The sequence below is a fragment of the Cucumis sativus genome, chromosome 1 (genome assembly GCF_000004075.3).
Source record: "Cucumis sativus cultivar 9930 chromosome 1, Cucumber_9930_V3, whole genome shotgun sequence".
Lineage (NCBI taxonomy): Eukaryota > Viridiplantae > Streptophyta > Magnoliopsida > Cucurbitales > Cucurbitaceae > Cucumis > Cucumis sativus.
Genome location: NC_026655.2, coordinates 3,595,361 through 3,610,297, shown reverse-complemented (window position 1 = coordinate 3,610,297; position 14,937 = coordinate 3,595,361). Strand labels below are relative to the sequence as shown.

General features: G+C 31.8%; 2 protein-coding genes across 2 annotated transcripts; one reads left to right on the top strand and one right to left on the bottom strand.

Annotated features, from left to right (window-relative positions):
• Window positions 1-1,635: 1,635 nt before the first annotated feature.
• LOC101219706 (cyclic dof factor 3) lies at window positions 1,636-4,129 on the bottom strand. Its single transcript, XM_004137537.3, has 2 exons — window positions 3,762-4,129; window positions 1,636-3,224 (listed from the first exon to the last, which is right to left on the bottom strand). The coding sequence occupies exons 1-2, from the start codon at window positions 3,864-3,866 to the stop codon at window positions 2,037-2,039; spliced, it is 1,293 nt and encodes a 430-aa protein (XP_004137585.1). The 5' UTR covers window positions 3,867-4,129; the 3' UTR covers window positions 1,636-2,036.
• Window positions 4,130-7,428: 3,299 nt separating this feature from the next.
• Window positions 7,429-9,094, top strand: LOC101218201. The gene is made up of 3 exons (XM_011651513.2): window positions 7,429-7,978; window positions 8,067-8,128; window positions 8,649-9,094. Exons 1-3 carry the CDS (start codon window positions 7,891-7,893, stop codon window positions 8,772-8,774), a joined length of 276 nt encoding a protein of 91 aa, XP_011649815.1. The 5' UTR covers window positions 7,429-7,890; the 3' UTR covers window positions 8,775-9,094.
• Window positions 9,095-14,937: the final 5,843 nt, after the last annotated feature.

The following is a 14,937-nucleotide window of genomic DNA, read 5'->3' as shown; positions in this document are numbered from 1 at the left end:
ATACTCCACACCAGCAATTCTAGTTTTCCAATGTATTTCTGTATACTAAAAATAAAAAGTTGAAGGAGCAGATGATAATGAGTTTTGGAGTTATGATGCCAACTTGATTATGTTCTTTTAATTAAAATTGATACTGCCCATGAACATTAGACAAAAAATCTATATGTTAAGGGGAGAAGAAAGAAGAAAACAGTGGCAACTTAGACAATAGGGGAGTTAGCTTTAGATTTGATTGAGAGAAGGGGTTTCTAAGGGTTTAATATATATATCAGACAGTTTTTTTTTTTTGTACTAAACTTTACTTAAATCAACATATTAATGATTAATGAAAGCTATAAAGTAGTTCCAAAACCTTCCTCATTTTCCAATACCATCTGATATATAATGTTTTAAGTGTTAGGCAGAGTTGTGTTTGTGGCCTCAAGATCCATGTTCTTTGCCTACACTTTTTATGGTCAGATTTCCAAGTGGGGTTTCTCTGTTTGGACCCAAATAAACCAATCTTTTTGAACTAACTCTCATTAATGGCTTTTACCTACAAAGCTGAAATTAGGGATACACATGCCAATAAAAGAGTCATTTCAATCTCTTTTTTTTTTTTTTTTTTTTGGTCATAAAAGAAAGAAAGAAAAGAAAAGGAGCAAAAAAGTTGGAAAGCAAAAGCAAGAGACAATTCCAAAAAGGATTCATGGCATTATGTTAATTTGGGTCCCTATTTTGAACAGCTAGCTCATCTTTTTATATAATAAAAATGTGGCCACCATTTGCTTATACCTTCTAAAATATCTCACTCTCCTTTCTCCCCCTTTTTCCCTATTCATTACCTATCCTTTCATTCTCTCTTTGATCAGACTCGTGTGCAAAACTTTTCCTTTCTGCATTTTTTCCCCCACTTTACCATTTGAAAATTCAAACCTTACCTTTTTCACTTATCCACACTCCAAAAAGAGAGTGTTTTGAGGTACTAAATTGGATTAGTTCGTGTTTGTGAGGATGGAGTTACTCGATAAATATGTAATCCATTTTCTCCACTTTAGTTATTGTTCAATTTGAGAGCGTTTGAGGTGTTGAATTGAGTTATGAATTGTTTGAAGTGTTAATAGTGAAGTTAAACGTTCCATTCACGCTATGGTACTATTGGTATGATATTGTTTGTTTCAAAAGTTATAAAACGGATAATCTTTTGGCTTCTGGATAGCTAACTAATATGATGCAAGCACAATTATTGGTTATGAATTAATCATAGCTAGACATATATTGCTTTTTCTGGGGGGAAGCCAACGTTATAGCCCACAACTTGTTGGATATAAAAACAACATGAAGAGAAAGAAAGCAGTACAAAAGAAAGGGTTCAACTGTCTGCTATCTCAATCTTATCCCATTACAGCTGTTTTGATAAGAACTTTTTGGTTCTTTGGCGCTACATAAAGCCACACATAGTAGAATCACCTTTTTGTTGCTTATTATATATTATTTGCTTTTTGAGTCTTTTTTGCCATTTCTCTTTTCATCAATTCTTTTTAACTTTTAGGAAGATACTCTCTCTCTGCTGTGGCAGTTCTGTCTGAGGTTTATAGATCAACTGATGAAAATTTGAGCAAAAAAAGACATAAAAGCTTTTGTTGGTCATAAGAGTAAGAGGCAACACAAACAACAAATTTTTTTTCTTCAATCTATGTCAGTATTTCACATATCTCTACATATAGCTGTACATTAGATGGTTAAAGAAACCAAGCTCAGCAATCAGCTTGGTTATGTAAATTAGGCAAATAAGTGAAAACAGTTAAAAAGATAAATAATATTAATAATTTGCATTTCTTAGTACTAGTTTGGCTCTATTGTTGAGAAAATTAGGTAACTGATGGACCCTTTTCCTCCTCTTATTTGTTTCATTTGTCTCACCAAGTTACCTGATACTCTCTAATTCAAAGGTTAGCAAATTCTAACTCGCTTTGAATGAGCTGAAAATCCCATCTTCATTCTTCTAATCTACATGAAGGGTTTACCACCTTCGTTGTTGTCGTCGACGTACATGTTCAAGAGCTCTCGTGAAAGACGAGAGATCTTGACAAGGCTGCAGGATTTGCCTGCAAAACTGAGGAGGTTTCAGCCACGTGAACTTTCTCATGGCCTTTAGGTTGAAAGGTTTTGAATAGATTTTTCCCTCCAGTGATTGATTCATTCTTTATTCCAAGTGTTGCCCATATGGAACTTTTTGCAGCCTCACTTGGATCATCAATTCTTAAAGTTTTTGGGGTCAACACATGTCCATTTCTTTTCTTAATACCCTCTTCTTTACTTGAGATGGCATCTTCTTTGGACATTTCATGGTCTCTTTGATGCTTTCCCAGTGTTGAAGAAGCTTTAGTGTCAGAACATAGAGATTTTTCAGGTTGTGGTGAAAACCATGGAGTGTTCCATGGTCCAGGAACTCCAGAGTTCCAAGCAGCTGCTGGAAAAAAAGACATGGGAAATCCTGGAGGGGTAAAGGCTGGTGGAGGAACTGATGAATTCCAAACAAAAGGCCATGGAACTCCAGAAAGACATGAAATTTGAGAAGGGAAGCCATTGATTTTCAATTCTGATGAACTTTGAACTGGCATGGAAGACAAACTCGAGCTTTTTTCACACCCTTGATCAACTCCTTTCTCTTCAAACTTCTTTACTCCATTACTCAAAACTCTGTTTTCTCCAAGGTTTAAAACAGAGCCCATCACAGGATCAGAAGTTGGTGCATCCAAATTGAAACTCAAGACTCTGCCATTGTTGCTAATAAATTTTGGTTTGTGGGTTCCATTTGGAGACTCAATTCGAGCAGCTTCAAGAGCCTCAGAGATTGTTATGTGACGATAATAAGAAGCAGAGTTTTTGCTCTTCCGACGACCGGCTCCTACCGGCACGTTCCTCATGGTGCCACCAGCAGTCCAATATCTTTGACAAGCTTTACAAAAATGGCGAGGTTGATTAACATTGTAATTGTTGTAGTAACAGAATTTTGTCTCCATACTTTTACAGCGAGGACATGGAAGCAGTTTATCAGGCTTCTTTAGGGTTTTCTCAGAATTAGATTTTTCACTCTCGGGTTCTCCATCAACAGGCGTCGTAGTAGTTTCTTCATCTATAGATGGCGTCTTGGGATTCACACTAGCCTCTTCCCCTCTCTCTATATTTCCTGAATCATCTGAATCATCAACAGGCTTTTCAGGTTCATCAATAGCTGCATCCTGAAATCCACAAAAAGAAAGAAAATTTTATGATCTATATTGAAAATTATAAGTCAATCCAGTTTCTGTTTAGTTCATTGCTAAAATCCCAATTAAGAAACATCTAAACTTAGAAACCCCCTCTTTCCCTTTCGAGTAAATCCGTAACTTTTCTCTCAGTCAATGATTGAAAAACAAAGCAACAACAGAGAGAGAAGAATTTACCATAACCCAAAAACTTCAATTTCCAAAAAAAAAAAAAAAACATTCATGGATTCCTAACAGTATGTAAGTACACCCAAAGAAAAACACAACACAACCCAAATTACAGAAGGAAAAAAAAAAAAAAAAAACTCGAAGGATGCATAATCAAATAAACCAAAAGTAAAACAGAGAAAAAAACGGGTTTCTTTTGGGGGGTTTTCAAACGGAAGTGAAAAAGTAAAAACGACCCAGAATTGTTTAAAGCATTTAGTGAAATGAAATGGGGAGCATCTGTTGAATAAAAGTGCATTGAAATCAATCTACGGTGTGTTCTCTGTTTAAAACACTCTGTACCTTTCTGTGTTCTGCATGTGAAAGAAGCGCCGGAGGTTCAGCGTCGTCGGAAAGTGGGATTTGACGGCCAAAAAGCTTAATAGTAGGGTCTTTAGAATCCAACATAATCGAAGAAGAAGAAGAAGAAGAAGAGTAGCAGTAGTAGGAAGTTGAAAGAAGAGGGATTTTTGATAGAGTTCAAGAGAGAGAGAGAGAGGGAGAAGTTAGGAAGTTGGAAGGATGAATCCGTTAAAAGAAAGGGGTGGTGGTGCCACGTAAGGGAGTGAATTCGATTGTGAGCCACAAATTTATGTGGACACAAAGATTTTCTTCCATTTTGTGATTCTCTCGGGTTGTACCCAAAGTTGGTGCACCCAATGCCCGATACCATCACCCCCTTCCCCTATCAACTCTTTTCTTCATCTTAACTTTGGCTGCCCCCTTCCACTTCCACTTCCCCCTCTACCTTCTTTTTCTCCATCTTTCCCTTTCTCTTTTTTCCTTTTCCTTTCACCTTTTTTCTTAACATCTTATTACCCTAATTTAAACCCTATCTCAATTAATCACGTCTCATTTTTTTTTTGTATATCCACAATTTTTTAGTATTTACTATAGTAGGCACATGGGTTTTCTTTCAATTTTGAAATTGTTTTCTAGAAACTAAAATATTTAGTGTTTTGTATATTCATACCCTTCACCTTTTACAAAACCTTAAAAACACTATTTACTATTACTATTAGTAACCAATCAATCAATTTATCTATAAATAATATTACAAGAATTTTGTGGATATTTTCAACCTTTTCTATAAACTATAATAGAAAATTAATTTTATATATGAAAAATTAAATTGAGTAAGGAATTTCATATTATTCTCTTTTGTGGGGCTGAACCCTTTTATTATTAATAATGTATGACCAAAATCTTACTTCACAATGAATAATATATTCCAAAAAGTTTTGTTATTATTATTATTATTTATTTATTTGAAATTTCCTAAAAAGAAAAAGAAAAAAAAAAGGTGATGTGAAATTAAATAAATAAAGAGTGACAGTTGGCTGCTGAAATGCCACATGGACCATCATAATATTGACATTTGTCCACTTAGGAATGTTATATATATTCTCACTAATCCACTTATCATCCAAATGATATTTTTTTTCTTTTTTGTCATCAGGCTAATTAAGAAATCTAATTTCAGGCCTTCTTAGCTTCATATATATATGTGTGTATATATTATCATTGAGCTATGAATTGCATTTAACAAAAGGGATAAACATATCACAAAATTGCACAAAAGAAATCAAGTTATGGACAACATTAAGCCTAATCAATGTACAATCACAATACCCTATAACATATATGTTTTTGTGTTCATTTAATGCACATGCCACTATTCTTATTCACTATTATTTTTCTCTTTGATGAGTCGATTTAAAATATGATATCTTTTGAAAGTAAGAAAAACATAGAGATGATGAACAAATTGCATTCATGAGTTAAATAAGTGGTTGTATAAAAGTTTTGGAGTCAATATAAGCACACAACAACATTATGACTTTTGACTCATGATGTTAATTGGATGCATGCATGTTCACATTAACTATAATAATATGTATAATTATAATATCCAAAGTACAAATTAATTTTTTATATAACCTTTTTATTATTATTATTATTATTATTATTTTGACGTGTCATCTAAAATCTAAATTAATTACTTTTAGGATCAAAGAAGTTGTGATTGTGATGTTAAATTTTGACTAATTAATTATAAGTTAAAGTTCTAATTTCCTTCTAATCATAAATCATTGACGAACCCGTTTTTTCTTTGGGCCTTTCATTTGGGCCTTTGCCAGTTTGAGTATATATAGTGGGCCTGTCTTCCTCACGCAAAGGTATGGCCTTTTGAGAAAGATCCATAAGGCCCAAATATATCGAGTCCGAGAAATTGCATCCTATAAAAAAAAATGATAAGTAGTTAGATATATTAAAGCACTGTTACAAAGTTATCCGCGTTTAAATTTACTATTTTTGAAATTTAAAAAATACAGTGATATGGGTCTTATTATTATAACTTTTTCTGTTATTTTTGCAAACGTCCCTTAAAAATACTGTCATAACATTTTCAAGTCGGGATTTAAGAGAGAATGTATATAAATTTGTGTTACAAAAAAGTAGTTTTTTTTTGAGGTGAATTACTTAGGCTCCTTCCCATGAAATTGAATTACAATGGGTGACCAAAGAAGTCAAGAAAAGAAATAAGTATACTTTAATTTAATCATGAGTATTAAAAGTCAATCCCCACTTTATTAAATTTGGTTGAGGAAAGAATTGGGAAAATGGAATATAATTGAAATAAAACCATGTTTTGTTTATATTTATAGTATGGTATTGAACAATGTGAAATAGATAAAACTTTGGTACAAATTTGACCAATTAGGTAACACTTTCATATGTTAGAATTTTCTCTCATCATCATCATTTTCAATAACTTTTTGGCTGGATTTTGTGCACATACCTATGTCAACTTGGCCAACTTAATTAAATCCATTTCATATCATACTATATTACTTTTGCTTTTAGGGATTAATAAATCAAACTTTTACACATCTACGTGAATATTAGGAAACTTTATGTACTGTTTATCATGTTCATATATAGTACAACTGTATATGTACTTAGTGATGCACATAGTTATCAATCATCATATAGTTATATGTGTGACATCAATAATTAATGTATTGATATCATTAATTGACTTACTAAGGTAAAGCAAATCTATTAGTTAAAGTTGTCAATCAGGTATGATATGCTTACCTAGTTTTTTTTTCTCTTTTTTGTTGAATGAGTATGCACGTATGTCCAATAAGATAGAGATGAAAAAATTGATTGATGTAAACTATATGTCTAAGCAAGAAAGCTTGTGTTCGAGTGGTAAATAGATGACCGCATATCCCTAATGTCGGTTGGTATTGTTCCCAAGAATCTAACCACATCTAATTTGGGTGTTGGTTGTCGACGTGCTTAGTGGGGTTTTCAACCCTTGTGTTGCAGATCGATGAGTTCCATGGATTTTAAATGAGGTTTGTTCCCAAGTTAAGTGAGATGATTTTTCAAATTACATTCGTTAGTTACCTAAAGTGGATTCTTACGATGTAGGTTTTATGTGTTGTTTCTCTAAAAAAAAGAAGAAAAAAAAAAAGATACAGTTTCTCTGATATTGTAGAGTAAACCTTTCTTGTATAGAAGTATACAAACTTATGCAAACTCTTTCCCGTCAATATATTTGATTGATTATACACATTCTAGTCTATTTGAGTCGTACGTTATTTCTTTACTACACACATCCTCTTTAGTTCTCTCTTTGCACTCTCTTTTGTAAACAATACTATCAATACATATAGTTGGTTAGCTCAAGTAACATAAAAAAAAGAGAAGCTAAGTAGAAGATGCAAAGATATATACCCACATGTGATGGCAAAAGTAGTACCACATAGTTTGGTGCAAATTTGGTTTCAAACCCACTAGCCTTTTTTTATGTGCCATTAGAATGGATTGCACCACACTTTCCTTTTAATGAAGTTTCCAAGATATTATACTCCTCCAAACCTCTCTCTTTCCCCATTGTATAAAACACAAACACATATTTACACCACATTTCCCTTCAAACCTCTCCTCACACATAAATGATTATAATTATATTCCCACTACCCCCCATTGACCTTATAAATGAGTGCACACCATGAGTTTGCCCTTCTCATATTTCTTCTGTCATCCTCCACTTTCTCACAGTGTCTTCCAACTTTTTCTCACCATATTGACTTTTTAAATATCATAATTTTTTCCCCCTTTTCCCCCACTTCCTAAGTTTTCATCTTTCATTTTCCATAGAGAATCCCAAGCCTTTAATTAAAACCACCCCTTATGTCAAAACATACAAACAAATCACCTCCATATAAAATGTTCTTGTTGCTATCACTTTCTTTTTGACTTGGGTGTGTAACAATCTTATAAATTGCCCTCTATCTAAACCACCCATCAAACACTTTTTTTTTTTTTTCCTTTTCTCTCCATCAGCCTCTGAGACTTCATATATAAATACCTCCATTGATTTTCTTTGGTTTGAAGCAGAGCAGCAGTTTCATCAATGGCAGCAGCCTCTCATTTCCTTCGTTTGCTTGTCATATTCTTGGGACTTTATAACCTTCTTTGTTCCAATGCTGTCCCAACTTCAAGTAAGTCCCTAAAATCAATCTCTTTTCTCTTCTTTTTCTTTTTTTCTTCTTGTAAAATGAACTAAACTCTTCTGATCTGATTCTGTAGGAAGTGTCAGCCTCTTGCATGGATCTCTTCCATTTCCTCATGTTTCAAGCAACACCCTCATGGTATGTTACATTACCCTTCAACCTCAATGTCATTATCCCTCCAAGTTTTTAGCTTTCGATCATAGGATCAGAGCAGTGATTATGTGTTGAAACTCTATTGCTCTTTCTTTTTCCATTCCTAGTCTTTAGACCAATAACCAAAGATGAACATAAACCATAGAATATTAAAGAATCAACATACAAATTTACATAGTTCATTGATAGTGTGTTAGCTATGTTTACTGATATCAATAAGGATGTTAAGGAGTTATATGAGACACCTCCACTAAATCCTATGATCAAAATTGTAAATAATGCAAATAACATACATTACACATACAAATACAACCAAGGGTTTTGCAAAACTAGGGTCTCTAATCTCTGGTGTTTGTTCTATACCTTAGTTGTTTGAAGCGCTAGATAAAATATTCAAAGGTATTTCAACAACTAGAAAATTAGAGTGTTATGAAAATAACTTTACTGTAATGTATCCGTTTATGTTACTGAGATTTAAACAGAGAAGGCTTTCTGTTTTATGCAGGTGACTAAAACGGAGGAAGAAGAGAGCCATGGAAGAATGGTTGTGGCACTAAATGACTATCCAGGGTCAGGAGCCAACAATCGTCACACACCAAGGCCACAATTTAGGGGCTGTGCTGATTGTTGATTAGATTTTACATTACATATTTTAGGGATTGGTTGGGCTTTATATTTATATGATATTATTGGTTTGAATTATCTTTATATCTATCTATGATCATATTATATGTATTACATGGGAATATGGAAGGAGGGTTTGAGCTTCTTCATCACTCAATTAAGCTGTTGAAAAGCTGAGAAAAGAGATGGGTAGAAAAATTCATAAGATTAGGTGAAAAATGAGTCAAAAAATTGTGTACTTTGTAAAACAAAGCAAAGAGACCTTCTTTGGCTTATTTGTTTAGTAATATATAATTTTCAGGGCTGAAATCAAAGCCATCATCGAAATTGTTTGCATTTTACCAACGCAAGTATAGCTAAAATAGATTGAAGTATGAACTATCTATTGTTAGAAGTTCAAATCCCTACCTTACATACATTGAACTAAAAGATGAATGGCCACTATCAACAATTTGGTGGGATCAGTTTTTTAATATATTTAAAGATCTGTTAAGTGATTTGGGTCCTTGCTGCTTGGATTATGGATCCTTATCCTTCTGATTAATTTAAGTATTTCAAAGAAGGATATACTGAAAATGGAAAAAGAATATAAATTGTTTTTGAACGACCAGAAACTGCTGACTTTTAAGATGATAAAAGGTGCTTTTTTGATTGAAAAAAAAGATTTACAAGTTGGGTTTTTAGAAGCTTGGTTTCAGGGTTGCTTAATTTATGGGTTTCTTTTTGAAAAATCTCAAACCATTTCAAACTTTGAGGCTTTGTGGTGAGTGGAGAAAGTGGATGCATTGGTTTAGTGCAACATACCCAATTTCCACCACAATCAAATTAATTGCTACAAATTTCAATACCAAAGCACCACTAAAATAGACTGAAGTGGAGTCCCTCCGTATTAAGTTATTGTCCATCATACTCATTATTTAATTGATTATAAGTTGTATGTGGCAACATTTCAAACTGCATATAAGCAATATCTTCCTGCATTAAACACTGTATATAGCTCTGATATGTCATTGAAAACATACTGTTCATTCTCAAAACCATACTATTCATTTTTATAATTAGAATCCTACTCTCTAAATTACAAGATTAAACTGACATATTAGTGATTTGGTAGAAATTTGACAGAATAAAGTAGCACTTACGATATACCGAAATCAGCTAATACTTGTCCTGTAGATATTGTGCATTCCCATTTAGTAGACATGAATTAAACTTGAACACAAATTGAAGTTTATGGAAATTTACAATTTTACATTTTTTGAAGATGCCTGACAGTTACATAGGTTGTTAGAATCAATAATTAGTAAAAAGGCAATATAGGATCTCTCTGATCCTAAACTCTGGGAATAGAAACTTCCAGTACTTTTTGTTTACTTGGGGTTGAAGATATGAGTAGAAAGAGTAGTTTTAAATTGTAAACAAGAAGGTCAAGCTTGAGGAAATCATATGGGAGTAGCTGATTGGGGGGGAAAAAGGAACATTATGACAGGGAATTACAGTAAAGAAAACAACATAATCATGAAAAGAAAACTTATCTTTCATGCTTTCCTTCTACAGACATAAAGTTAGTGCCTAAAAAAGATGTAATCCTCTAGTGTTTGATGCACATTGGTGTCTCATCAATGGTATTTCTAAGTTTACTAGACCTTTCAATTTATCTAAATGGTACTTACCCTCAAGAGGAGGGTCAAATCTTTCACGCAAAACCATTTCCTCTATGCTATATCGTTTCTTTCTTTGTATCAGAACAGAATGATCTGCGTAATGACAGTGCCAACAAATGTTGTTAGCAAATTCATTTGATGGAGTCGTAGCTGGGCAATTTGTCAATGTTAAGGTAACCAATGGCACAAACTATTCTTCATTGTAAAGAAGCTCTGATGGATTTTTGTTTGGTTAGAACAGCATCTCCACTAGAAACCATTGAACTTCCAGGACAGAATCCAATTTTAGTTTCAAATTCTGATCAGTTCTCTTTAGACAGCTTGAAAAGGCTCCACTAAAATGGCTCTTAATGAAAAATAATTAGAAAACTTATTTCAATTAGCTATCTTATTTGAGAACTTACCGATTATTGGCGAAAGAAACTCAAGAGGGTCATTCACATTGCAGGAATTCAATACAACTATAATCACCTTTGGAAATAGATTACTGCAGTTCAACTCTGTCAATGACATAGCCGCTCATTGAAGTGCACAGAAATCAACTCCCATGGATTCTCAAACAACAGCCACTTCAGCAACCATGGGTATGAAAGAACAAGAGGACATGGTGGCAATATTAAGTTCAGCAACAACACAAAATCAATTTCTCAAAGTTTACAAGTAGGCTTGGATCCACTGTGGCTGTATGGTACTATGGCCCATATAATCTAAAACTTGTGAAAGAGATTGGGCAGCTAGAGGTCCAGCAATAGCAATAGCATCATACCTTCTCTTTGTATTGGTTGCTAAAATATCCAAGTCCAACATTCATCCAAGTAGCAATATTTCAGAAACAAACAACACAAGAACTGTAGCATAAGCAATTAGGAGAATCCCGAAGACAAGGTTTAGATCATGTTATTGCAATATCAAAATTGATTCAAGTAATTGCAATATCTGCATGAATGTTAACTTACATCACCCTTCTAACCTGCTGGAGAGATATATAACATACCTCTAATGAACTCCCCCTGCAATCATCTCTTTCAATGGCTAAAGCAAATCTAAAAAACCATCTTTACTCAAACTTCCTCACTTTCAAGAGATTAGAAGAAAATTACTTCAACTGATTGGAGGAAGATCAAGGACCATTGACAGAAATCGTTCAATATAGAAACTAAAACAGTAGTTAGAAAAATGAGTCATCTAAAAGTGTATAAAGTCATGAGAACTTGCGAACAGTACAATATTGAAACGAGTCTTTAATCTCCCAACTGTTATGAGTATAGACAAAGTCTCACATTAACGGAAAAATGGAGTCACCTAAAAGCAAAGGGACGAGTGCATACCATGACAAAATATCTGAAAAACAAAGGATGCATTTAGATGCAGCCCCTGTCTACAGCAAGTAGAGGGCAGGTATTAATAAATGATTGGCTTCCATCATTTGAGAAATCAGATAAGAAAATTGATGAAAGTAGGTAGGCAATAATTGAAGATGAAATTTCAATGGAAAAGTCAAAAGAAAAGAAATTGTACTGAAATACAAACATATCAGCAACTTTCTTCTGTATTAAACACGTTGATTAGTTTATCCACCAAATGTAAGTCCCCACTTGAACCGAACCACTAATGAACCCCACACATCAACACAAACTAAACCATCACTCCCAAAAAAGACAAAACTCGTAAGTCATTTATGTACCCAAAAGTTTGAAATAGTTTATCCACCAAATGTAAGTCCCTACTTGAACCGAACCACTAATGAACCCCACACATCAACACAAACTAAACCATCACTCCTAAAAAGGACCAAACTCGTAAGTCATTTGAAATCGCTCTTGAATTAAGAAGATGATGAGGGAAAGATATCGTAAGATAGAAAAAGACACGTAAGAAAGCTTGAAGAGAACACATCTTATAACATTATTACCATTATTTGTATGGTGGGATTTCAGTTTTAAGCATAGTGAATAATAAAAATGAAAGATGCATATGTGAAAGAACTAAGAAGTATCCATTGTGTCAAACCAAACATATGTAATTAAAAATATTAAAAGGAATCATGAAGCTGTACATAATGATTAATACTCTTGATGATTCCTCCTCTAAGATTCCAGAAAGCAGAAACCATTTCTTTAAGAACAAAAAATAATAAACAGAACAGATGGGAAGCTAAGATTAAACTACTTTAATATAAATGATGAAAGGCAATAAATAATATTAAAAGTTTAATTCTATATATACACTTTGAAATGCTTCATTTTTTTATAAAATGTTACAATTGAATAATAACTCAATTGACATAGTATTTGCTTGATTATAAGCTAACTTTTATATTGAACAATGATGGAACACTAAATTGGAAAATGTTACCATAGAAAGGAAGATACTAAATTGGAAAGGAAAAACTAAATATGAAAAAATAGTATAGCAATTAATATGGATTTTTTAGAATAGAAATGTAAATTTGTAAATGTATTGTTTTTTTTAGAATAAAGTATTAAAACAAAACCATCATTATTATTCTACTAAGAAAATGTCAAAGTCAATACATTAATCAAATGGGAATTTCCCTCTCATTTTCTTTTAATATATATAAAACCTACTCCATTTTCCCAAATAGTTAAATTATTAAATTCTTTATATTCCAAACTACAAACAAACAATTTTATTTTAATATCAATATCAATAGTTATTTTATTTTTCTAGAAGTGATTATTAAGATAAATATATGTTGTGGTTTTATCACATAAGGATGATTTTGGATTTTAATGTTGGTAATTTGTCCCTTAGAAAATGCTAAGAGAAGATGATTTGAAAATGGGTATAGAAAAAGGCAAATTGTCTTCATTTTATGCATTTGTTTTTCTAGGGAACTTTTCTTATACATTTATTGTATTGAAATTTATACAATATTTATGATAATGACTATAGGATCATCATCATCACAATTAATATTATTTAAGATTTACATTAGCTAGATGGTAGGTCTCGTTAATATTTAAATGAAAGATTTTTAGAAATATAAGAATTGACAAATTATTTACGGTCCATAGTCCAAAGTATCCATGTTTTTTTTTTTTGTTATAGGATGTAAATACTTTTCGTTTTCTTCTATTTATGTAAATTTTGTTTTTAAAATTTTACATTTATATGTTAAAATAAGCGTGATTCAACTAACATATTATTTGTAATATAAATTTTAAAATTAAATGTTGTATTTTTTTGTTAGACACATTATTAAAGAAAAATACCTCATATCCATCCAACTATTTATTGTTCAATTAATTTGATTATATGAAAAATAAGTCTCTCATAAGATATGAGAAAATAAAATGTGAGGAGAAACTTTTTTTTAACCTAAATATTAGGTTTATTTTAATAAATATAACAAAACATACGAAAATTGGAATTGATGAACATTTTAAGAATAATAATTAAGGATGTAGCAATATTTTAAAATTTTTGTAAATATAGCAAAACTATCGCTGATAGACTCGTGTGATAGATCCATATTTGCAACATGGTCTATGGTGATAGACTTCTATCACTGATAAAATTTGACAAATTTTGTTATATTTGCATTTTTTTTTTTAAAATGTTGCTATATACTTAATTATTTTGAATCTAATTGTTAAATTTGCAGCTATCTCAAATATTTATCGTCGCTGTAACAAAATAAAAAAAATTCATTAAATCGGCTACTCTTTTAGGTTTTCCCATCCCCATCCTCTTTGTTATGCAATTTTTTTTCTGTCTTTTTCTTGCAATTTTTCTTTTTCATTTTTTCAAACTTGAGTTGTTATCTTGTGCCAAGTATTTTTTTTCTTTCATCATCTTTTTCTTGCAATTTTTCTTTTTTTTTTGAATTTGGATTGTTATATTGTGTGAAATATAAAAGATTGTGAAAAATTGTTAATATATATTCAAGCAATTAATGATTAATTTTGGTATTTTTCGTGGTAGGTTCTTATATTTTTTAAAAAAAATCCTAAATATTATGTTATTATCTAAAACAATAAAAAAAAATATTTATAAATTTGTTGAATTTTAGTTAACATATTTTTAATAAATCTTAAATTTAATTCTCACCTCTAAGACTACATCCCGTTTTCATCTACAATTATTTCCTTGTGTATTAGTATCTATTTTTGAGAAATAAAAATGAACATTTATATGAAATATGGAAATACGAATTATTATTTAATAAATTTCCATAATAACAATAATAATAATGAATAAAAATGGGAGAAAGTTTCCAAATAAGAAAAATGAAAGAAAAAAAAAATTGAAGTTGAAAATCAAAGAACTAAAGAAAGAAAAAAATTAATTTAGTGAAAGAAAACCAAAAAAGAGGATTGGGAAAGGGGAAGGGGTGGGTGTGGGACCCAGAGGTATTGTGGAAAAATCTGTACCCAAAACGTTGATTCTCTGCCGTCCGTCATAATAAACTAACTGAGCCTTCTCACTTTCACCAAAACTAATTTAACGTCAACGTAACCTTAACTTTACACCAACGTTACC

Bases quoted from the DNA above. Each gene is read 5' to 3' on its own strand.
- LOC101219706 (XM_004137537.3), bottom strand. From the start codon at position 3,866: ATGTTGGATTCTAAAGACCCTACTATTAAGCTTTTTGGCCGTCAAATC. The intron at 3,225-3,761 runs GTACAGAGTGTT...TGTGGATTTCAG, and splicing joins CACATGCAGAACACAGAAAG to GATGCAGCTATTGATGAACC.
- LOC101218201 (XM_011651513.2), top strand. From the start codon at position 7,891: ATGGCAGCAGCCTCTCATTTCCTTCGTTTGCTTGTCATATTCTTGGGA. The intron at 7,979-8,066 runs GTAAGTCCCTAA...CTGATTCTGTAG, and splicing joins CAATGCTGTCCCAACTTCAA to GAAGTGTCAGCCTCTTGCAT. The intron at 8,129-8,648 runs GTATGTTACATT...TGTTTTATGCAG, and splicing joins TTTCAAGCAACACCCTCATG to GTGACTAAAACGGAGGAAGA.